General features: G+C 46.1%; 1 protein-coding gene across 1 annotated transcript in view; it reads right to left on the reverse strand.

The window, feature by feature from the left end:
- Positions 1–23436, reverse strand: part of LOC134564846 (MICOS complex subunit MIC27-like) — a 31254-nt gene extending 7818 nt beyond the window's left edge. The window contains exons 1-4 of the mRNA XM_063424069.1: positions 23404–23436; positions 13665–13769; positions 13012–13119; positions 9025–9096 (exon numbers count right to left, since the gene is read on the reverse strand). Of these exons, the coding sequence (XP_063280139.1) occupies positions 9025–9096; positions 13012–13119; positions 13665–13769; positions 23404–23436 (318 nt within the window). The remainder of the gene's footprint in view (positions 1–9024; positions 9097–13011; positions 13120–13664; positions 13770–23403) is intronic.
- Between the last annotated feature and the right edge of the window lie 717 nt (positions 23437–24153).

The following is a 24153-nucleotide window of genomic DNA, read 5'->3' on the forward strand; positions in this document are numbered from 1 at the left end:
TGATAGAGACGCACAGGACACCTCAAGAAACGCAGGGAGCCTGGTATGAGAGCCACTGCCCCCAGTCCTCTGCTTCCCTTTCAGCACCCTGGCTCTGGCAGCTGTGCGCAGGCTGACAGAGAATCCTCCCTGTATCCCTCTTTCCTGGTTGCTATACCTAAAGTTTCATGTTTTGCTGGCTCTGAAAGTGAAACCCCCTATCTCCAAAATGGCGGCGGCCGCATGGCTGACCGTCCATCTTACCCTTCTTCTTCCCACAACCCCTTTCTCCCACATGTCCCCTCCCCCAACACCTTCCAGTCCCACAACCCCTTCCTCCCCTCAGACACCACCCCTCCCTCCCCCATATTCCCTCCCTGCATGACATCATCCTGCAACCCCACCCCCAGATGTTGAAATCATAGTTCCCATGGTTGCTCCACCTCTCCAGACAACTCCACCCCCCTTCCTGTTCCTGGTTCCCACACCCCCCCACCCAGTCCCCCAGGGGGGAGAAGCAGGCCTGGGGGGGGTGGGGAGGGGGGGTCAGGGCCAGGGGGGTGGAGAGCAGTGGTGCCAGTGGTTCCCACAGGCGTGGGGCCCCGGGGGAAGGTGATCCTCCCGGCAATTCCCACAGAGGGAATGGGGCCGAGGGAGGTCGCGGGGGGAAGGGTGGGCCCCTAGCCAGTTCCCATGGAAACAGGACTGGGTGGGAAAGCCCTAGAGATAAAAATCAAGAAAAAACAAACAATACATTTAGCCATGCCTGTTACATATACTGGGAAAAATAATGCCATCAGAAATTACCAGCCCTTCTCTTACAATAATAAAAAAGAACTGTGCAAAAGCCAAAAATAATTTGGCTGAAACAGTGAAATTTTTAAGGGTATGATGAAAGCTACCCTATCATCTGTTGAAATAGTATCAACAGATCTCAAAGATATATTCTGGTGCCTGCTGACACCCTCAGAATTTGATCTATGGGAAAGCACCTGGAAAAGATCTTTGAGAAAACTTCTAGAAGAACTAAAGCAAAGAACCCAGAGTGCACAAGATTTGGAAGGAAGATATCACCTATGAACATCTGTGCGGTGAGGGGCAGTGGGCTAACCCCGAGGACCAAACTTGAGTGTTATCCAAATTAATTCTAGATAAAATCTGTAATGTTGCAGAAAAAGTTTTTAACAAATTACCAGCAGTTGAGACACAAGGTAGCTATATCCATATTAAACAGTATGGCTCAGAGAATTTCTTACAGTTCTTGGACTGCCTTCAAGCACAGATAGAAAGACAAGTACAAGACCCAGTGGCACAATCAGAATTAATTGAAATGGCTCAGAGGAATGCCAATGAAGCCTGCTGCAGAATGATCCTAGGACTGTCTCTTGACCCTCCACCCCCACTGGCACAAATGATAGAAGCATGTGCAAAGAAAGCAGATCTGTTCAGCACACCAGAGAGAAAGCCTGGATCGACCAACCCAAAAACTGTAGCAGCTGTAACACCAGAAGTGAAGAGGAAACAGACATCACCAGAACAGCTCCAACACATCACCTGCTTCCAGTTTAAAAAGCCTGGACAGTTCTCCAGAAACTGTCCCCAAAGCCAGCAGAAGAAGAAGAATCAGAAAGATGGGCCAACCAACAATCAAAAAAACTAAGACTTGAGCGCGAGCCCATACCGCACCAAGACACAAATGCAGCAGGTTCCACTGTGGGAAAACACTGTCTCAGCAAAAAGGGGGGAGGAAAGGGAGCTGGGTGCAGGGCAGCAGAAAGTTAAAAAGGAAGAATGTTTATCTAACAGAGCTTGGCAGCCTCATGGGCATTTCAAGCTTTTAACTACAGAGGCTTTTCTTTTCAGGTCTAACCACTGGACAGTCATTGAAGTGGACTTGCCAGAGAAGTGACGAGACTTGACAGTAGATCACACAGGACTGGACAGTGAGTATTTTGTTATTGGGGACACAGCACACAAACCCATGGAGATTGAGATTGTTCCCATGACCATTAGGGAATCAGGCCCAAACTCATTCTCTTGGCGTGTTGCCCTCAGCCACCCTTCTATCTGGCCAAGGGGCAAATCATCACCCAGGCCATTCCCACTCCAGCGGAGGTCCCAGTAGATGACAAAACACCTGACGTCTACTGGGCAAAAGTGGTTGGGGAGGACAAACCCATTATGGTATGCAACCTAACCCCTGGGACAGACCATCTCCACGTGGAGGGCCTTCTAGACATGGGATTTGACATCACGATTATACTGGAAAAGATGTGGCCTTCACATTGGGACTTGCAACCCATGGCTGGCAGACTTCAAGGTATAGGAGGGCTTCAATTGTCAAAAATCTCAAAAAGCATTGTGCAGGTTGAGGTGCTGGATGGAAAATGGGCCAGTGTTCGTCCATTTGTCATCCACTATAAGTCTCCCTTGTGGGGGAGAGACACCATGTCCCAGTGGGGGGGTCAAATTAGTTATCCCTTAAACCCCCCAGGATTTTTAGAAGCAGCCACTGTGGAGCGCCCTGCCCAAAAGTTAACGTGGCTGGATGACACCCCAGTCTGGGTAAATCAGTGGCCACTATGTAAAGAAAAGCTTAAGGTGCTCGAGGAGATCGTAGAAGAACAATTAGCCAAAGGCCACATAGAAGAGACAACCAGTCCTTGGAATTCCCCGGTCTTTGTAATAAAGAAGCCAGGGAAAGATTAGTGGAGGCTCCTCCACGACCTCCGAGAAATAAACAAAGTAATTGAGGACATGGGGTCACTCCAACCAGGGATGCCTTCCCCAACAATGCTCCCTCAAAATTGGCAATTGTCGGGGTGCTCACTCAGAGCCGACGGGCTCTATCACCGGCCAGCCCAGATACTGCGACAGACGTCAGCAAGGGTCAGCCTGCATGCAGCGCAGGCAGGGCTGACTCCTGTGGGTTCTTGTCCTAACAGGGGCTCGCGTGAGCGATGGTAATTCGACAGGCAGGGGAACGAAAGGAGGAAACAATTCCAGACGAACAGAGGGTTTATTACAAACACCTCTCCAGCCCGGGAATGTCCGGGGGGAGGAGAGTACAGTGGGTTTTTGTCAGGGGCGAGTCGCGGGGGGGACAAAGGGAGTGGTCAGCCACTGCTGGCCAACCAGGGCAAGTTGCTAGGGGACCCGGGGGTGGGAGAACATAACTTGAACTAATCAGGAGAGGGTAGGAGGGATTTCACCAAGGCGGGAAAGAATAACAGACAGCTAACCGTGTGCCGCATAACAGGTGCAGGTGCAGACAGGAGTCATGTGAGTTAAACAAAGGAACCATCAGGGGGAAGGGTACAGAGAACCAAACGAGTACAAAAATATACAAAGCATAACCGATTAAATTAACACACTGCCACAGGCAATTGGCTGTCCTAGATATCAAAGATTGTTTCTTCCAAATTCCACTACACCTAGAGGATGCCCCACGGTTTGCCTTCTCAGTTCCTACCATTAATCAAGAAGCCCCAATGAAGTGTTACCTCTGGAAGGTATTGCCGCAAGGCCTAAAGTGCAGCCCCATGATCTGCCAGTGGTACGTGGCTTCATTGCTGTCCCCAGTACACGCCAAAAGAAAAGAAGCTATCATCCTCCACTACATGGATGATGTGCTTGTGTGTGCTCCCGATGACACTATACTCCAACATGCACTTGACCTAGTGGTTAAAGTTTTAATCTCCGCTGGATTTCAACTGCAGGAAGAGAAAGTTCAAAGGGTGCCACCTGGGAAGTACCTGGGCCTGGAGATCACCGCGCGGACCATTGTTCTGCAAAAATTGGAAAACAGAAGTGAACCCAAAACCCTACCAGATCTCCATTCCCTGTGTGAGTCTTTGAACTGGGTCAGGCCCTGGCTAGGTCTCACCAATGAGGACCTAGATCCCCTCAACAAGTTATTGAGTTTATTGAGGGGGGAGAGAGAACTGATCTCTCCCAGAGAACTGACCCCAGAGGCAAAAACCGCAATAGAAAAAGCACAAAAGGCTTTGGCTGAGAGACAGGCTCACCATTATCAGCCCGAGCTGCCTTTCAATTTCATTGTTCTAGGAATGTTGCCACACTTGCATGGTTTGATATTCCAATGGATCGAAGGGCAGAGACATTCACTCTTAATAATAGAGTGGGTCTTCCTCTCCCGCCAATGATCCAAGACTGTCACAAGGCCACAAGAGATGATAGCTCAGCTGATCCAGAAGGCCAGGTTGAGACTGCGTGAGCTGGCTGGTTGTGACTTTGCGTGTATTCACCTCCCGGTCAAGCTTTCTGGGGAGGGAAAGAACGCTCCCGAGAGGCTGATCAAAGAGATGTTCGAGTGCCTGCTCCAGGGCAATGCCAACCTCCTGATGTCACTGGACAGCTACAGTGGACAAATATCAGTCCACGCCCCCTCACACAAACTGTATGACGGGGAGTTCCACCGCATTCCTTGTGAGAAAAGGAGTCGAGGTCCTCTCAAAGCTCTCATAGTGTTCACTGTTGAGTCTGGAGCGTCCCACAAATCGGTGATGACTTGGAGAAATCCCCAAACTCAGCATTGGGAAGCTGATGTAGACTTTGTGGAGGGATCGCCCCAAGTCACTGAACTGGCCACAGTCATGAGAGCTTTTGAGAAGTTCTTGGAGCCAATTCATTTGGTCACCGATTCGGCCAACATGGCGGGGGTAGTGTCCAGGGAAGAGCAGGCAGTTCTCAAAGACATCAAGAATGAGCATCTTTTCAGGCTGCTCTCAAAACTAATTTATTTAGTTTCGCATCAAGAGCACCCATTCTATGTGATGCACGTAAGGTCGCATACCGATTTTCCAGGCGAGATCACAGAAGCTAATCACAAAGCAGATTCCCTAGCAGCCCCAGCAGAAATGGCAAGCCTTCCAGATGTTTTCCAACAGGCAAAGCTAAGTCACCAGCAATACCATCAAAATGCACCAGGCCTAATGCGTCAGTTCCAGCTAACATGGGGTCAGGCACGAGCCATTGTAGCCACCTGCCCTGATTGCCAGCACTAAGCCATGCCATCACTAGGTATGGGGCCTTGAGAGCTGTGAAGAGTGGCAGACAGACATCACACACATTCCTACTTTCGGCTGCCTAAAATATGTACATGTAAGCATTGACACCTATTCAAAAGTGGTTTATGCCTCTGCTCACGCAGGAGAAACCTTTGGGTAAAACCTTTTGTTCCAAAAAATCCAGCAGCAACAGAAGATGATGAGAAGCAAGCAGCTGTTGCTTCAAAAAGAAGACGCCACCAGAAAAAGAAGACAGAACCTTCTTAAGACCAGGTTAATTCCGGCTGACCTCAGACCTTTAAAATGTTTTAAACATGTTTTTTTTTCCTTTTAGAAAATACCTACCTCCCACTCAACCTTGCAATGAGCCCTGTCCAAATTGTCATCCTGTTTGCGCTGAGCAGCCAGACAGCTGCATGGATCATCCCTCAACCACACCAAAACATCTGTGTGACCCTGGCACAGACACTCCAACAAGAAAATATAAGCTTGTCTACTGCAGCAGTGAGAGACCCTATGTCTACCTGCCTGGTAGGGATCCCCCTGCAAGCAGAAGAGTATTCAACCAGTTTTGACACACATATGCTTAACCCAAGTCCTAAATCACACAACACACAACCAAATAAAATCTGCCATTGGCGGTCTGTAATGATTAAGAATCCCATAGAAGAGTGGCTACCAAAATTGCCCAGAGCAGCTCAAGAACCCCAAGAATTAGAGCTGTTAGGTGTTGTTATGGTTTTTGGATGGCACAGAAATAACAACATGACTCTCCATGATGGTAGAAACGAGAGCAAACTTTATTCTTCTAAATTCTACTTTTATAGAGTAGTTCGGTACAAAGAACATGATTGGTTATTCATCGTCTACACCCTTCAGTAAACATTTCTTTCCAGTAAACATGTTGGAAAAACACCACCTGCGGATGGTTTCTCACTTCCCAAGGTTTGTTTGAATTCCTCCTTAAGATTTTTCAGGCTAACATGAGAAAGTTGCTGGCCTGCCTTTCACACAGACACTGGCAGAGCCTGAAGCCTAAGTGCAGACCAATGTCAGGCCCACAGTTAGGTTCCTCTCCAGCACTATATTGCATTCACTTTATCTTCACCCCACTGTCTAGCACTAAAGCCTTTCACAACATACTGCAATATCAAGAAGAGTTCACTGCCAAAAGGTGATGCAATATTCTGAGACATGTTACAGCAGAGAACCCATAGCATTCACATCCCAAAAGCCTCCCTAAAGGTCCGTTTCTAATTTGCAGAGATCGGGCATGGGCAGGAATCCCATCCCGGCTCTCAGGAGGGCCATGTACCATCAGGTGATTGTCCCTGTCGGCACTCAACCAAACCTTGATTGGCGAATGGATGTGAAAAAAACAATTCAACCAACAAAATTCATAAGAGAAGCATTGAAAATTTGGACCCAAATTGTGATTCAGAAATTTTTCATTGGGCCAAGTCAAAATGAATTGCTGCGTCCCTCTTCCTTCCATGGGTCGCAGCAGCCAAAGCTCTAGGTGAATTGGGTCACCTAGAGTGCTGGGTGGTCAAACAGGCAAACTTGACATCCACTGACATCAGCTCCCTCCTAGAAGACGAAGAGATTACCAGGCAGGCCACCCTCCAAAATTGTGGAGTCATAGACTTCCTCTGGCTGCTGCATGGACACGAGTCCCAGGAATTTGAAGGACTCTGTTGCTGAATTTAACATCGAAAGCACCCAATGTCTACACTGCCCTCAAAGAACTAAAAAGCTTAGTTGGACAAGTAAAGCAAGAATCCGAAGACTGGTTCAGCGAAATGTTCAAAGGCTGGGAACTCTCGGGGTGGTGGACTTCAATAGTTAAAACAATTCTGTTGGTTTTTGTTGTTTTGTTCTTAATTGTGTTAGCGTTCAGAGTTCTACGTTGTTTAATTTTAAAAGCCCTCAGCAGTTTAATCCCTAGTACTTCAGAAGTCAACCATGCAGTTTGCAGACCAAAAGCAGCCTGACTTACCCACAAACCACAAGTGATGGACAAATTCCTATTCTGCATCAGAATAGGCCCAACACCTTTCTTTTAACTTTATTTTAACACAAAAAGGGTGAGGTGTTGCAGTGCACTAAATAGTTTGTTCATTTTTGTTACTATTCGCACATGTTACTATTTGTTCGCTCATTTGTTACTATTCATGTTTGTTGTATTCACACACAAAAGTAGTTTTGTTTTATTTTGCACATGGTATATTCCATACCCCCCTCTAGGTTTTGGTATCCCCTATTCAATTCCTCCCCATGCCCCCTCCCCCTCCCTGGGTCATTTCCCATTTGTTGCAGTTCCTCTCCCCGCTCCCTGCTCCCTTTTCCCCGGGCATAAAACCCCTCGAGCACATGGCTCAGCCCTTTCCCCTGGAGTGAGTTCTACAAGAAAGCTGTGGGACCATGGTCCCAAGGAAAGGGGCGCCTCTGTCTTTTGCCTTTGGTCCATTATCAGGGTAACGCACTGGTGTTGCCATGAATTTTCCTGGTTTGCTGAGCGTCCATATTAAAGGAGAAGTGTGCAGCTTCTCACGCTCGTGAATGTAAACACAGGACCATGTTTTGTAAACATTGGCAATGTTATGAATTCCTTCTCCAAGAGAAGGGGAGGTTGAATGACAGCCTCCTTGACCAATGTTGGTGGAGAGGTGGGGATACCATTCTCCAATCCATGGTCACCTTGCCACAGGTATATAATAGCAAAATAAACTAAGGGGCGAGTCTTCCTGCCCTGCATGCTCTGAACCCAGATCTGTCCCCAAGTCTCATTTCTGGTTAGGCCTCGCGGTGATACACTGGGGTCTGGAGCTAGCCAAGATTTGATCCCAGGAGTCTGGTACCTCGATAGTGGGGTTTATCATATCTGACCCCATACAAGATTCCATCAGTTAATAAAAGTGTCTGTACCACCTCAATTCTTGTTTTGCTATCAGTTTAATGACAGTTATCTGAATCTCATTTTCAGAACTCAGAATTCCATTTGTCCTTCTTAGAGGAAATAAAAGTTGATGACTGCATGCCAATGAGCACTGTAAATTTAAAGCAAAATACTTCTACATGTTAATGTAACTGAGAAACAAATTTTCTTTGAAAAGAGCAATGAAAAATTACTGTGCAAAGCTGCAATTTTACTTGGGAAGTGCTACTTTCATCAAGGTTTTATAAATTTCCACTTGAGAAAAAACCCTTTTGGGTTGGATAAAGCCCACATTTAATTCTGGGATTACTAACCCAAATTCCTTATGTCATTTACAGAAGCTTCATATTGCCCTCTACTCTGTGCTGGCAAAGTCTCAGTTGTTTACTATGTCCTATTTTGACCACTTCACTTAAAAACCAGAAACACCACAAATCACACATTCCCTGAAACCAGAAAAAAACAGAGAAACTAGAGGAAATTCTGAGAACAAGAATTATGTCAGAGATAGAAAGCCTGTTTTGAAAGACAAGGTTATAATGGGGAAGAGAATGTCAAAAACCCTGATAACTTTTCCATATATAGTAGGTCAATATAAAGAGTTTACTGACCATTTATTCACTATGGCTGCAATGAGGACAGGAGAGAGAGAAGAAATAAATCAGACATGGACAATTCATATCACAGGGTAATTAAACCAGACTTTCTGCAAGGGTTGTAGAAGAGTAAGCCAGTCATACCTACTGTAATCCTGAGTGTCTTTAGTCTAAATTCAGGGGATGCTTAAGACTAAAGCTTGAATCAAAATGGATCCTTTATGCCAAGATAAAAAAGGAGCTCTGAGAGAAACTCATTCTTCTCTTGTGCACCTTGCATGCATTGTGGGACTACAGAGGGGATCTCAACATCTACTGGTGTGAAAGGTGTAAAAACAATTAAACACTGAAGTGACAAAAATATCAGATTGGGGTTTGTGCCTTGCTTAACACCATCAGTAAACCCTGAACAGCATCAGCAAAAGTCCACAACTTTCTAAGCTCCCTCTCCATGTGTGAGTTATTAATTCTCAAGTCCTACCTTGGTGACAGTTTCCTTGTCTGCCCACAGTGACCTCACAGCCTCATAGGTCTGATGACTCACACAAAGTAACTTTTCCCGTTACCTATTTTTTTAGAAAAACATAATTTAACAACAGCTTTTAAAATACAAAGACAGACTATTAAAATGAAAATAATCATGTTTGCATGAGAAAATGCTTGACCCCATACTAAGGCATCTACTTTTAAAGATCTAGTGCATATTTCCCTTACATCAAGCAAATTGTAAATAATTTTTAAATTGGTTTTAGGAATCCACAGGAAACATTTCCACGCTAAATCCACCTACTCCAAATGAAATCAAAGCCTGATCAGCAAACAGTGTGCTGGCAGTATTGGCACAATAGATGGAGCACCAGGTTAAAGGATCCAAACTTGTCCCACTGTGTTGGAAATGCCACAGATAAAACCAGAAACTTGCCTTAGCAATGACCACAGACTGAGCTGGGTAACAAACAGAATATCCTACAGTAGTAACTCCCAATGGATAAGCAATTTTCTTAAATCTAGAACGTGTACAAAGCCAAATACTTTGAATAATTAGACAAAAATGAAATGCAGACTAAGCAGTTGTAGCAATTAAATGCAGGAGACATTGATATTCTGAAAGAGAAATAATCTGTTTTCCAATATTATGAAGAATGAGAAGAATGGTATCATTAGTCTGTCTAGTCCTGCTCTGTCAGCTCTCAGCCAGCTCCTAATAGCAATCAATAATGTCCCTTCATTTACCAGGAATGATTTTTTTAGTCACACAGGCTTTTGCCAATGTTTCTGAAGAGTATTCTGACCACTAGAACTGTTACATGCTCCCTTCCCCAAAGACCAATAATGAAAACAAGCAAACCCTACCTTTTCTTGTCAGCACTACACCAGCCAGGCCTGACACCATAATTACAGCGGCTTTGGGAAGAAATTCTGAGGAGGGGGGGGGTTGTTCAGGTAAACATAAGCATCTAAGAATTGGAAAAAAAAGACAAAAAGGAAGCGGGGCAATTCAGTATCAGTCATTTTATTTTATTTCCCACTTAAAAAATAAAGGTGAAAATTTTGATTTTACTGAGAGTTTATATAGATGAAATGAGACAGATATGTGACTTGCCTACCTTTTCCAAACTGAATTGAATCCATTATTCCATTTTTAACAAAGACATAGGTATCACCGTGAGGCCTAACCAGAAATGAGACTCGGGGACAGATCTGGGTTCATCGAGCATGCAGGGCAGGAAGACCAAGTTTACAAAATCCCACCTTTATACATTTCCTATGAGGTCTGTGGATTGGAGGATGGAATTCCCACCTCCCCACCACATTGGCCAAGGAGGCTGTCATTCAACCTCCCCTTCTTCTTGAGAAGGAATTCATAACAAGGGCAGTGTTTACAAAACATGGTCCTGTGTTTACATTCACGAGCGTGAGAAACTGCACATTTCTCCTTTAATATGAACACTCGGCAAACCAGGAAAAAACCTCATGGCAACACATAGGCACTCTACAAGGAGAGAAAAAACCAGAAAGTAAAATCTCAGCAAAAGTAGCTGTTCACATATACCTCAGCACAAGACAAAGAAATACTGTGTAACTTTAAAAAATCCAAACCAGATCAGTGACCTTCTAGAAAGGCTGTGCAGAGATCTACCCTCATGACAAACATATTTATATTTTTAAAACTTACATTGACAATTAATGAAAAAAAACCTCTAATGTAAGCTGTCCTGGTTTGAGGGGAAATGAGTTTTTTCAGGAAGCTGAGGTCAAACCAATCAGTGGTCAGTGTACCACATCCCCTTTATTGGCACCTTCGGTGGCCACTGAGAGGTTGGACACGCCTCTGAGGACACAAGGGATTAAAAGCGAGGCCTCCCAGATGGACTTCCTCTTTTCTGGCTCTGCTTTCGGAGAGGAGCATCCTTCTCCTCTACCCTGCCCAGCCTGGCCAGGCTGGGCAGGGGAGGGGAGCCAGGTGGCCAGGCTGAGGTAGGCCTCGGGCCCCAGGGCGGGGAAAGAGAGAGAACGGGACTGGAGCTGAGCCAGCCCCATCCAGGATGGAGGGGTGGAGAACTTTGGAGGTGCCTTCTGTCCCCCCATCCCCATCCCCCTCCCTCCCCCCCCTCGTCCCATCTCCCCCCCCCCCCCCCCCAGGGAGAAGGTGCCGAGCTGCGAGCTGCGTGTGGGAGCTGCCAGAGTCTGCGACTGCCTGAGCCTGTGGCCTTGCTGGGAGACACAAGCTTTTAACTCTTTCTAAGGCAGAAGAAAACTATTCCCAGACATTGATTCTCATGGCTGGTGGTTTCAGAAGAGAGAGAGGGACTGCCTGGGACCGAGATGATAAAGGACGATGAAAAGGACCCCCTTCGATGGCAGAGATGAAGAGGAGTGGCTTTTGGGCTGGACTTTTCTTGCGTAATGTTAGCCATAGATGGACCCTGGACTCTCCTGAACATAAATAAGACTGTATTTGGGTGGATGCATTTTGGCTGAAAACCAAAGACTTTGTGGCCTATTCTTGGAACCCTCGGCCCCAGGGGTAAATGTAGGGGAGACTGCTTGTCCCAGTATGAGAAGATGGCTGGTTTTTGGTACTTGGCCAAACATCCTTAAAAGAGCCCTATATGCGGTTTTGGTCCATGGACAGTGGTGAGAGCACTGGACATGGAAAGGAGAGTGTCACCCTGGCAGACTTCTCCGGGTGGTGCCATGGGTGACATGGGAACACGGGAGGGTGGACCTGTGTTTCCTGTGGGGGGGTCTGTGGTGCGAGAGAGACTCTTCTCTCCCTGGATGGATTGAAGATTTATTTTTTTAAGGGATGATGACTTTGATGGGGAACCCAGGGTTGTGGAAGGTTTAAGCAAGTAGGATGAGGGTAATGTGCAAGTGTTAACTGTTGAGCATGTAAGGGATGGAAATTGGGGGGAGGAGAAGAAATGTTCTGGGAAGTTTTCTTTTCTGCTTTTGGGTGTTTGGGTTTTCTTTTCTTGTGTATTGTCTGTTGTTATATAGGTTAATAAAATTTTCTTTCTATTTCAAGTTTTAGGCCTGCTCTACTCTGTTCATGACCACATCTCACAGTAGTTCATTTGAAAAATATACACTCATGGGTGCACTGGCATCTGGCCAGCTTCAATCCATGACATAAGCTCACTTTCAAAATTGACATCTCAGGAACTGTGGAGTAGGATAACACCTGGACGCCAAATGTAGAAGAAAATTCAATTATAAAATACGTTCTTCTCTTCCTTAGAGACTTTCCCAGGAAAACTGAAAGAGCAACGCCGAATTTGTGCCACCAGAGGTCACTGCTACTCAGTGTTGGGAACGATTAATGGCATGAACAAGTTTTGTACAGATTTATAACAAGAGTATTTCAGTCATGCAGTCACTGACATTTTCACAGACCAATGGAATCACAATTTACAGAAAATACATTTTGAAGACATTTTGAATTTTTTTTCAACTACTAGGGTCTACATTTTTTTGCAAAAAGCAAAACACAAGCACAAAATCTCCTCCTGCCAACAGCCAGGGTGAAGCTGCTGTTTCCCAGCAGGTCCAAAAGCAGTAACAGGCATCACAGTTCCCTCTCCACCTGGAACATGCAGTAAGAGCTGGGAGGTATTTCTGATAACTCATGAGGAACAGCCTGCTGCAACAGATACATGGGATGCATTCTGTTTGTATTTTTTTGTCACGTACTGCCCTTTGGAAGCATCTCTTTCTCTGTGGACTGCACCTGGAATTTCAGACTCCAAAACACCCTCAATTCCACCCTCAAGTTCCACCAGCAAGAATTTACTGACATAACTCCTACTATAGAAGGAAGGCTCGTTTTTCCATCCAAAATTATCTTATGCTACGACAAAGAACTGCCAAAAAAACCCTCCAGGGGAAAGTAACCCATTTTTTCAGTGGTTTAGTGTAGTGCTGAGAGGAACTGCAGGAAAGGTTGAGTGCAGACATCCCTTGCCTGGCACCACCCAAAATAGTGGCTGATGGTCCTTTGCTGCTGCTGCAGGCACCCAGGCTGCTCCTCGATGTACTTGGACTTCAGAGGGGGTGCACTGCAAATGGGGAGCTGCAAAGAAAGGCACAACTGAACAGCAGGGGCAGAGCTCTCTTCTCATTAGCTGCAGCATTTGAAGGGGGTTTTTCAAGCCTGCAAATCCTCAGTGTTTCCATCATGGCAAACAAAGCCTTCTACATGGAATTATGAACTTTTAGAGTTCCAAACTGACTCTACTCAAGTGGGACTTCACTCTTTAGAAATGAAAACTGAAACAATTGTGTAGATTCTAAGAAGTAGAATTACTAACTAGAAGATGGATGTGTGCATTACCAGAAACTGCACATTAGAAAAGGACTCATCAGTAAGTATTCTATTTTCACCTTTTCTGACTTCATTTTTGAAATACTGTAATAATGAAAATGAAATAAAACTTTACTATTTTAGTATTGTAACACTTCTTGTTTTATTTGAGCAACAGTGGTCAGTTATTTATTATCACATATTACTTTGCTATGTATTTTAGTTACTGGGTAATATAATTCAATGGACAGAGCTGCTATTCTGCAGAATTTTCTAGTATTACTTTAAAGACCAAAAAAGAGGAAGATTCATACCTTATCGGACTTCACCAGCTGACTTTTGGATTCCTTTTCTGCTGCTGCATATACAGTAATACATACAAATGGCAGCCCAAAAGAAACAGATGCCAGCTTTGCCACCTGGGACAGAGAGATGAAAAAAGGGAGTCTTAATGCTGAAATTAAATTTTCTCTTGGGATTGATCAAATATGGGATTAAACAAGTCACTTTTAAAAGCTTTTTTAAGCATTACGCCTTTTAGAAATGTCTTCTGACTTACACAAAGATTTTCTCAAATTATAATGGTAAATAAAAGGTAAAGATCCCTGACAACAGTTATATGTCTGAAATACCAGGAAGAACTTTGTGTTCAAAGCCACGCTGATGCTTCCATCACCTGTTAGGGTAAATTTAGCTGTAATTTACTCAGCATGCAGGAACTCCATTTTTTAAGGATTATTAAAGAAAAACTATTTTAAACGTAGCGTAATTCAGATTGCTCATTTCTGTACAGCATGCTACCAGAACAAGACACCAATTTTCAGTAGACACTAGAAGGAAAACTGAATTTGAAAGTGACAGAACATGAAAAAGTTGTATTGTTCACTTAAAAAAAAAAAAAAATTTAAAAGTTACAATGGATTCTGTGCTCAGTGTAAAAGAGAAAGCTATACAGGGAATGATCAAAGTGATCCAGCTCCTGACTGAAAGTAATTGCTTTACTTTTGGGTGCCAGCAGACAAACACATAAATGTTTAAAGATCCAAGGAAACAGTTGTACTGGCTAGCATTTACACTGGTACAATTATCCCAAGAGGGCTTCACTCTTTTCTACTGAAATCACAAAGACCAAGAGCGAAAGAAAAAGCAACATAACCTTGACTACACTATAAAGGCTTCACTGCATGGAGCTGTTTATCTTGTTCCTAATCTAATCATGAGGTGCACTAAAAAGACCTCAGTTAGCAAAGTTGTTTCTAGTATTAACTTATGGAAATTATTTTATTAAAAGCTACTTACAAAGCATTATGTATTAAACAAGGAAAATCATATATTGTTTAGCTACAGAAACCAAAAAGTATTTTACCTATGAAAAGTTCTCCAGAAGTTACTGGGAATTAAGAAATGGCAGGATCATATTATTATATCAAACACTAGGAAAGAAGCACAGAGAAAAACACGTGCAAAAAGCTGGAGCTGTGAAAGACCCTGGAATTACATGTTCAGCTAATAGAATGACTCCAGAACATCAGCTGATAACTGACTTACAAATTGTCTTGGGTTATGTAACAAAAAAAAAGATGTATTCTATTTCATCTGTAGAAAGCAGTTGGGGGATGGTTTCTTTTTTTTCTTTATCTCTTGTAACTCCAGGGGGGAGGAGGGTGGATGCCTTCTGATAATAGACCAGCTGTTAAAACCAGTTGGGGCAGTGTTTCTTATCTCTTTCATCAACTTTGTCCACCCTCAGGGAGATATCTTCTGTTAATGGACCATTAAAGCTCACCAATGACATGACAGATTACATCATCCCATTGTGAGATGAACCACCCAGTGGGGAGAAGCCAACCATTCCCTACACAGATAAAAATGGGGACACAGGGACCCCAGACATCCTCTTTTCCACTGGATTCTCAGAGGAAGACCGGACTCATCTCACCACCACTGAACCTGCCTACAAGATCATCTCTACTTCAACAGAACGACATCTGTCACTCCAGGAAGACTAATTTGGACCGCTTCCAACACCCTGGACAAGAGGGTGTCAAGTCGTATTCCTGACTCCATCAGGGTTTTCTAAGACCTTTGTTTGCTTGTTTGTTTTTTTGTATTACTGCATTTGTAATTTTTTTAAATATTCCTAGTAAAGAACTGTTGTTCCTATTCCCATATTTTTGCCTAAAAGCTCCTAATTGCAAAATTGTAATAATTTAGAAAGAATGAGTTTTACATTCTCCATTCCAAGAGAAACTCCAGTTTTCCCTGACAGATACCTGTCTTTCCAAACCAAGACCGAATTTGGCACCCAAGTGGGGCTCAAGGGCATTAAGAGAAAGTAGTAACAGTTTTTGGGTGACTTAGGTTCTTGTGTACTGGATATAGAGGCCTCGTTGGACAGCATCATGTGGTCTAGCTTGCCCTGGTTGGGGTGGCATGTGGTTGTGGCTGTGTTTCCCCCATTTTCAGGCCCTTATCTAAACATGGGCCCTGTAACTAAGGCTGCTGTGGCTGTTATCCAGTTTATATTATGGGTTAATAAGGTCTAAGAATTCATGGATTTTTAACTTCCTCTGGAAGGCAGGCACATGGATTCAGAGCTATCACACCCTAACTGTGTGTTTTTGGGGTTACATTAACAATGGTACCTACTGTGAGGAAATGACACCAGGGGAGATCTTTTCCTAACCCTTAACCCAGCTCTTTGGGTCTATCCCACCAGTTTTTGAAGGGTTTAAATCTCTGAATGCTAATGATATCATACAATGGCTGGTGTTGCTGGTATGCCTGTTCTGTTTAGCATTCAGAGATAAGGGGAGATTGACCTGGATAACTACTGAAAGATCCCAATACTTTCCGAGGGTCCAGCCTTGTGGAGAAATGGCTTAATAAATAGTGAGATGGCTTCTCTAGACATTCTTTGTAAAATAAAGGTTTTAATAACAATAAAAATAATAAACATTATAAAACAATGAAATACAAGGCGAACACAGTGTAGAAGACACTCTTACACTGGCTAAGGCATTCCAAAAAAGCTCCTAAGTTTTTTTGTGCTCTTTCTTAAATACTGAATGACCTAGGTGGGGTATTTGGCACTTTGCCCAATGAAATTGGCAATAGGCTTTGAGGTACACTTCCAAAGCCCAATCAGTGCCTCTGTGCTGGCACTGAACCAATTACAGTGAGAAGGCTATAGAAAATTCTTGTTTAACTTCCTTATATGTTTCAAGGTAAGCTGAAACTCTTTCCCTTATGTAGAAACACTTGTTTGTGTGTAAAAATGCACTACTACAGATAACCACCCTGATACCTACCCCAAAGACTAGAGATACTGCCCAAGAGCCTGACCCTGCCCCACAGCCTGCCTCAGAAATGAACCACCCAGACTGGGTGGGGGTTCTGGTGAGGGAGATAAGCCAGATGCTGAAGGAGCACATTTCCCCAGTGGTGGCCTCATTAGCCTCATTATCCCCTGCTGTTGGGAAACCCTCCCTCTGCCCTGACAAAGGAGAGTCTGATGGTGCAGCAGTGGAACCCACAGACGTTACTACTGTCCAGGTTCCAGCTGAACCACAGGGGCAGTAACAGCCAGCAGCAGTTTCCCCTGTGGAAACAAAGAAGTCTAAGGTGAAATCAGCAAACCCAGGTAATAAAGATAAGAAAGGAGGGCCCTCACAACCCACAGGGGAGCCAGAGGTTGAGATCGTCACTGAGTCCCTGTCATATGAAAGTCTACTTAATCTGCAAAAAGACATTGTACGATGGGGACGTGAGGCTTACACAGCCTGGTTACTTCGGGTCTAAGACCTTATGGGTACAGGGGTGAAACTAGACAGTGGTGAGGCAAGGAATTTGAGACCCTTGACCCAGGACTCAAGTTTGAATCAGGTATTCGTAACGGAGCAAGGACCCCTTTCCCTTTGGGAGCGGCTTTTGATGAGTGTAAGAGAGACGTTTGTCTGTAGAGAAAGAATGCAGGAACACCACCATAGAATGAGCTGGAAGACTCTTGAGGAAGAGATCCAACAGCTGAGGGAAGTAGAGGTATTGGAGGTACTCATTGGGAGGAGTAGACAGCAGGATAATGACCCCAACAAGGTTAGATGCACAGGATAAATGTTGTAGAATCTGGCAACTCTAGGATCATCTCAATACACCACATTCATTGCAACAATTAATGCTGAGGACAACTGAGAGACAGTGGGTTCTGTAGCCGTCAAGCTTAGAAATTATGAGAGCATGATTGTCATGGGTTAAGCACTGGCCAGATGTTAATGCACCCATGAATATATGTTTTTCCTAATGAGCTACTGTGAGATGTGGTCAAGAACAGAGCAGAGCAGGCCTAAAACTTGAAAACAGAGAACAAAACTTTATTACATTACATAAGAACAGAAAATAGAAAGGAAAACTCTAAACACACACAAAAAACCAGAAATGAAACCTTCCCAGAACATTTCTTCTCCTCCCCCAATTTCCACCCCCTACACGTTACCCTCCATAGACCAAAACCTTGGGTTTTAAATCATAAAATCACCACTCAAAAAAACTAATCTTCAACTCAGCAAGGGAGAGAGGAGTCTCTCTCGCACCACAAACTGCTCCTCAGAAAACACAGGTCCACCCCTTATGTGTTTCCATGTCACCCGTGGCACTGCCCAGAGAAGTCTGCCAGGGTGACACTCTCTTTTCCATGTCCAGTGCTCTCACCACTGTCCATGGGCCAAAGCTGCATACAGGGCTCTTTTAAGGATGCTTGCATGCCGAGCTCTCCCCATCTTTCCCCTGGGGCCGAGGGTTCCAAGAGCAGGTCTCCCCTGAGGGCAGAGGGCGCCACCACACCCTCCCCCTCTCTTCTCTGTTCACTCCACTCTTAAAGTGCCAGTCACTGCAGCAAAAGCAGAGGCAGCTGTATCCACCCAAATGCAGTTTATGTTCAAAAGAGACTCGAGTTCAGTCTATGGCTTACATTATGCAAGAAAAGTCCAGCTCAGAAGCCACTCCTCTTCAGTTCCCTGCCCATCTAGGGTTCTTTTCAATCATACTTTTTCATCTCGGTCCCAGGCTGTTTTTCTTTCTCTTCTGAAACCACTAGCCATGAGAATCAATGTCTGGGAAAAAAGTTTCCTTCTGCCAAGAAAGGGTTAACAGTTTCTGGCTCCCGGCAGGGTGCAGGCTCAGGCACTCCCAGGCTCGGCAACTCCCACATGCGGCTGGGCACCTTCTCCCGGAGGCGGGGGGGGAGGGGGGGATGGAAGGCACCTCCACAGAACTCCACCCCTCCATCCTGGATGGGGCCAGCTCAGCTCCAGTCCTGTCCACTCTCTTCCCTCCCTGGGGCCCCAGCTTACTTCAGCCTGGCCGAGTGGTTCTCCTCAGCCAGGCCATGTGGCCCCCCCTCCCCCACCCAGCCTGGGTAGGGGAGGAGGGAAATGGTGCTCCTCTCTTGAAAGCCGAGCCAGAAAAGAGGAAGTCCCTCTGGGAGGCCTCGCTTTTAACCCCTTGTGTCCAATCCCTCAGTGGCCACTAAATGTGCCAACATTCAAACCTGACCTCTGATTGGTTTGACCACAGCCTCTTGAAAAAACTCACTTCCCCTCAAGCCAGGACAATGATCAATGGCCCGATGCAGGCTCATGTTTCTGCCGTGGTTAAGGAACTTAAAGAGGAGATGAGGGAGATGAGGAAGGAGATGAGGAGGAACAGTTCCCACGTGGCACCGGTGTGAGTCACAGGCCCCAGAGTCAGAGCCCAATGTCCTCCAGCTAGAGAGAGAGGGTACACCCCATGAGCTGATCTGTTGGTTTTTCTGTGTGACCATGGGGAAGACATGAGGGTGTGACATGGGAAACCCAATTCTGTCCTAGCAGCACGGGTGTGTGAGCTTAAGGAGAGAAATGTCGGAGTCTAGAACATCCCTCTGGCCACCCTGGAGGGTTTGAAGACTGGACAGGGGGGTCTGGGATCTGTACAAGGGGGTCAACCAGCCTCACACAGAGCCTAGGAGGACATTGCCTCTGATCCCTGTCCGTGGGAGTGAATGCCCACATTGTATGAAGAATCACAATCTGAGAGAATTCAAAATAAGTAGTATTTAGTTTATCATAGAATGTAAATGTAGAATCTAGGATTTTAAGTATATGGGGTTGAAGAGACAAGATGGAGGAATTGGGGAGTGGCCCCTGTGCTCCTTGTTCTTGCTCTCATCCCCCATCTTTTGCTGAGTTGGATTTTAGAGATTGGTTTAGAGTAGAAACGACATGCTAGCATAGGTAGTAGGCCTTGGTAAAATTTTGTAAATAAAAAGTATGTTTTGGACGGTGGTTGGGTCAGGGGTACCGTACATAAGGTGCGGGGCTCTCTGATCCGCCCAGTCCTGTTGCGTGTCCTGCTCTGCTGGGGATGCCTTGCAGAGCTGGGAAAGAACTAAGATAATGTACCCTGCCAGGGAGGCCTGGCAGAGCTGAGAAAGAACTGAGAGATAATGAAGAATAAACAACCTTGGAAACATGCACTGGCGGACTCAGCTTGTCGTCTCTGGCGTGAAACACTTAGGGCAAAGAGAAGATGAAAAACCTTATCCCGGGGAACAGCAACCCCGAGGAGACTCCCAGGGAACAGCAACCCTGAGAGAGAAACACTAACCAAGAGGGTTCCACTAGAATGAAGGTAGCCTCAGCCTCCCATGACCAAGGCACCAGCTATTACAGAAGTGAAGATGCTGTGTCAGATCCCCTTGAAAGAAGCTCTACTATGTATGCAGAGGAAGGGAATAGTAACCAATGCTAGAGGAGCCCTGCCTCTAGCCAGGAAGAGGCATGGGAAAACCGAGTCTTTTGGACTGTGTGGGTTCTATGGCCTGGCACTTTAGAGCCACAGAAATATAAAGCTTTGGTTGATACTGGTTTGCAGTGTACCCTAATGCCATCGGGACATCTGGGGACAGAACTTATTTCCATTGCCGGTGTGACGGGGGGAATCACAGGAATTGACTCTGTTGGAAGCCGAGGTGAGCCTGACCGGGAAGGAGTGGCAGAAACATCCGATTGTGACTGGCCCAAAGGCTCTGTGTATTCTGGGCATAGACCTTCTCAGGAATGGCTACTACAAAGACCCTAAGGGACTCAGGTGGGCTTTTGGAATAGCTGCTGTGGAGGCAGAGGGCATTAAGAAATTCAACACCTTGCCTGGATTATCAGAGAACCCATCTGCAGTAGGACTCCTGAAGGTAGAAGAGCAATGAGTACCTGTTGCCACCTTGATGGTGCATCGCCGGCAGTATCGAACGAATCGAGATGCCGTGATCCCCATCCACAAGATGATCCGAGAGCTGGAGAGCCAAGGGGTGGTCAGCAAAACCCACTCACCCTTCAACAGTCTCATCTGGCCTGTGCGCAAGTCTGACGGAGAATGGAGACTGACTGTGGACTATCGTGCCTTGAATGAAGTGACTCCACCACTGAGCGCTGCTGTGCCAGACATGCTGGAACTCCAGTACGAGCTGGAGTCCAAGGCAGCGAAGTGGTACACCACAATTGACATTGCCAATGTGTTTTCTCCATTCCTCTGGCAGAAAAATGCAGGCCTCAGTTTGCTTTCACCTGGAGGGGCATACAGTACACCTAGAACCGACTGCCCCAAAGGGTGGAAACACAGCCTCACTGACATGGATTGTTGTGGTTTAGATTTAGGGGGGGTCCCTGAGGAGAGGAGCAGAGCCTCCGGAGGCCTCCAGGGCAAAGAGAGCGAGCCCGCTTCCCCCTGCACTCTTAACAGGGAGATTCAAACTGGGCGCGGATAGATTCTCTGGCCAATGGGGTTACAGACACATGATACTGCAGGGGAGGTTACAGACTTGGGATAAACCATACACTTTGAGGGGTGAGCCAGAGCATACCATTTCAATAAAATGCAATTCCACAAATTCACCCTTTTTTTGTTAAAATGTGAGAAGAGAAATATGACATATGACCATTAACAATCTAAAAATGAAACAGTAATTACACAGTTTTGCAGCATAAAAACAGATACAATTGCAGTAAAGATTATGTTATACTGTGAACAGTTTATCTGACTTGATGTAATTGCGATAAACGGGTTATGTGGGTTTATATTGCAAGATTTAAACAAATTAACAAATTTTGTTTAGCCTTTTCAGCGTGACTGGCCTAATGGTGCCTAGCCTTTTCCAACTGGCTTTTCAGACTACCACAGCCCCCAGTTCCAGGCTATGGCGCTGACTTCTGCTCCCATTCCAGGGACAGGAAAACATGTGGAGTTCCCCAAACTCCAGATGAGGCTTCAGATTCTCACCCATGGATCTGAGCCAAACTATTCCTTTCACTTTCCAACTGGTTCAACCAAAGGAGAGACACTCTGCATGCAATTGTTTATATATGTCCATAAGTACCCATTGGGGATTTTTTTGTCCATATATGCACCAGAAGTGTTGAGAGACCTAACAGAAGACCCGCAGTTTTAGGTCATCAAAAGAAAAACAAACAAACAATTTTTTTTCTTTTTAAATTATTTTTCACCCCTATTTTTTTTTTCTAAAATACTTTCTCAGACACCATTTTAGGTTATCAGTCACCCTCAGAACTTACTGAGGACAGAATAAACCCAAGAGCGATTCTGATTCAGTAGTCTACTGACGAATCGCGCTTTACAAAAAAACAAATCAAAAACTGCTTCTCATGGATTTACCCTTGTGACCTGAGTAGGCCTCTGCTTTCTAAAACTGAAAGCAGGACAATCTGCAATATGAACACACACAAAAACTAGAAAGGCATAATTGTAAAACTACTTCATGGGGATGGGAAGGAAATGGAGAAACAACAGGTTTTTGGTTTTAGAGTTGGAGAAGTAGGGGGTTGGATCACCTTGCTGTTTGGCGAGAACAGCGAGGGGGGGGTCTCAGGCATTTTGGGGTGAGGAGAGACAGGAGGGACAGGGGCAGAATAACAGGGAAAGGACATCATAAAGTAGCATTAACAATTATACAAGGCTGTAAAACTGGTATTACAAATTTACCTTAGCTTTGAGTTTTGGTTTCTTAGCTTTTACCTTGTAGGACTTTGAAAGCGGAAGGTGGAACTAGGAGCTGGAGGGGAGGCATGTGGCCATGTTGGCCATGTGGTCACAGCGCATGTGGCAGCAGCCATGCTGTGCTGTGCTAGGCTCAGCAGGACGGGGTTAACTCTCGGGGGTTTGTTTAAGGGAAGGTGGGTTAGGGAGAAGGAGCAGCGAAGGGAGAAGGGAGTAAGGGTGAGGAAGGAGATCATAGAATTTACAAAACTAAGTTTTGGGAGGTGCGAGGCTTGGGCAAAGCTGAAGACTGCTTTTTCTTTCTCTGATGGCTTTCTCACTGAAACAGGCGGGCTTGGGTTCCTTTCACTGCTGTCCAGAGTGTTGGTTGCTAGGGCTTGACGGTCTGCATGGTGTGCGGAGCCCTTCCTGCTGCCGCTGCCGGGCGGGGGGAGGGCTATCTCGGCCCCATCACTGTGGCAGCAGTGCAGCCAGTGGCGGGCGGGTGTGCTCTGCGTGGCTTCTTAGGGTCTCGGACCCATGCTGCGGCTTGCGCTGGAGCCTCGCTGTGCCAGGGCTGCGTCGGAGCCGCGCTGTGGGATTGCATTTTATGGAAATGGTTTGCTCTAGCTCACCCCTGGAAAATGAATGGTTTATCCCAAGTCTGTATCCTCCCTGCAGTATCCTGTATCTGTAACCTCATTGGCTGGAGAATGTTACCGCGCCCCTTTGAACCTCTGTGATAAGGAATGCTAAGGCAGAAGGCTCTGCCCCTCTTGCCCCTCTACCCCTGGAGGCCTCCTGATGCTCCCTTTTTCCTTCTCTTCCCTTCCCCCCCTTTCCCTTCCCCCCTCCCTCAGTGAATAAACCCTCACCTCATCAGCATCCCACCGGCATCTGAGTCTCTTTGCCTGCCAGCACGGGAACACCACGACCCCATAAGACCCCGGGGGTCTCCGGGGGGCACTCCCCGGGGACCCCCCATACATTTAAACAACAACACCGCGCCTCCAGGGCTGCACAGCTCACACTGGGGCTGCGCCACCTGCGCTGCGCCACCATGGGCCAGAGCCCTGAGGGGCCAGGACCTGGGCCCGCACTGCGCCGGCTGGAGGTGGTGGGACAGCGGTGTGGTGTCTTGTGGGGGCCTCTGTGTGGTGGGGAAGAAGCCGCCAGGGGCCGCAACTGCGGCTCTGGACGGCCGTTCTGCCGGAGACGGCGTTGAAGCGGTGTTCTGCGGGGTTCTGCGCTGTGCTGGTGGTGCGGTGGTCTATCTTTGTCTAATTGTTGTGGTTTAGATTTAGGGGGGTCCCCGGGGAGGGTTCCCCGGGAGCCCCCCAGGTCCTAGGTTCATTGGTATTTGCATGCAGGCAGGCAAGGAGATTCCAGATGGCTGGTGAGGTGCTGATGAGATGAGGATTTATTTGCAGTTCAACCCCGGGAAGGCAACATGGTCACTGAGGCAGAGGGGAGAGGAGGGGGAGAGAGGGAAGGGGAGAGGGAAGGGGAGAGGAGCAGAGCCTCCGGAGGCCTCCAGGGCAAAGAGAGAGAGCCCGCTTCCCCCTGCACTCTTAACAGGGAAATTCAAAGTGGGTGCGGACACATCTAGAGGCCAATGGGGTTACAGAGACACAATACTGCAGGGGAAGTAACAGACTTGGGATAAACCATACACTTTGAGGGGTGAGCCAGAGCATACCATTTCAATAAAATGCAATTCCACAATGGACCGATCCAGGCTGCACTGGAAAGGGGTGAGGCTCCAGAACATCTACAATA

This window comes from Prinia subflava (assembly GCF_021018805.1).
Source record: "Prinia subflava isolate CZ2003 ecotype Zambia chromosome W unlocalized genomic scaffold, Cam_Psub_1.2 scaffold_22_NEW, whole genome shotgun sequence".
NCBI lineage: Eukaryota > Metazoa > Chordata > Aves > Passeriformes > Cisticolidae > Prinia > Prinia subflava.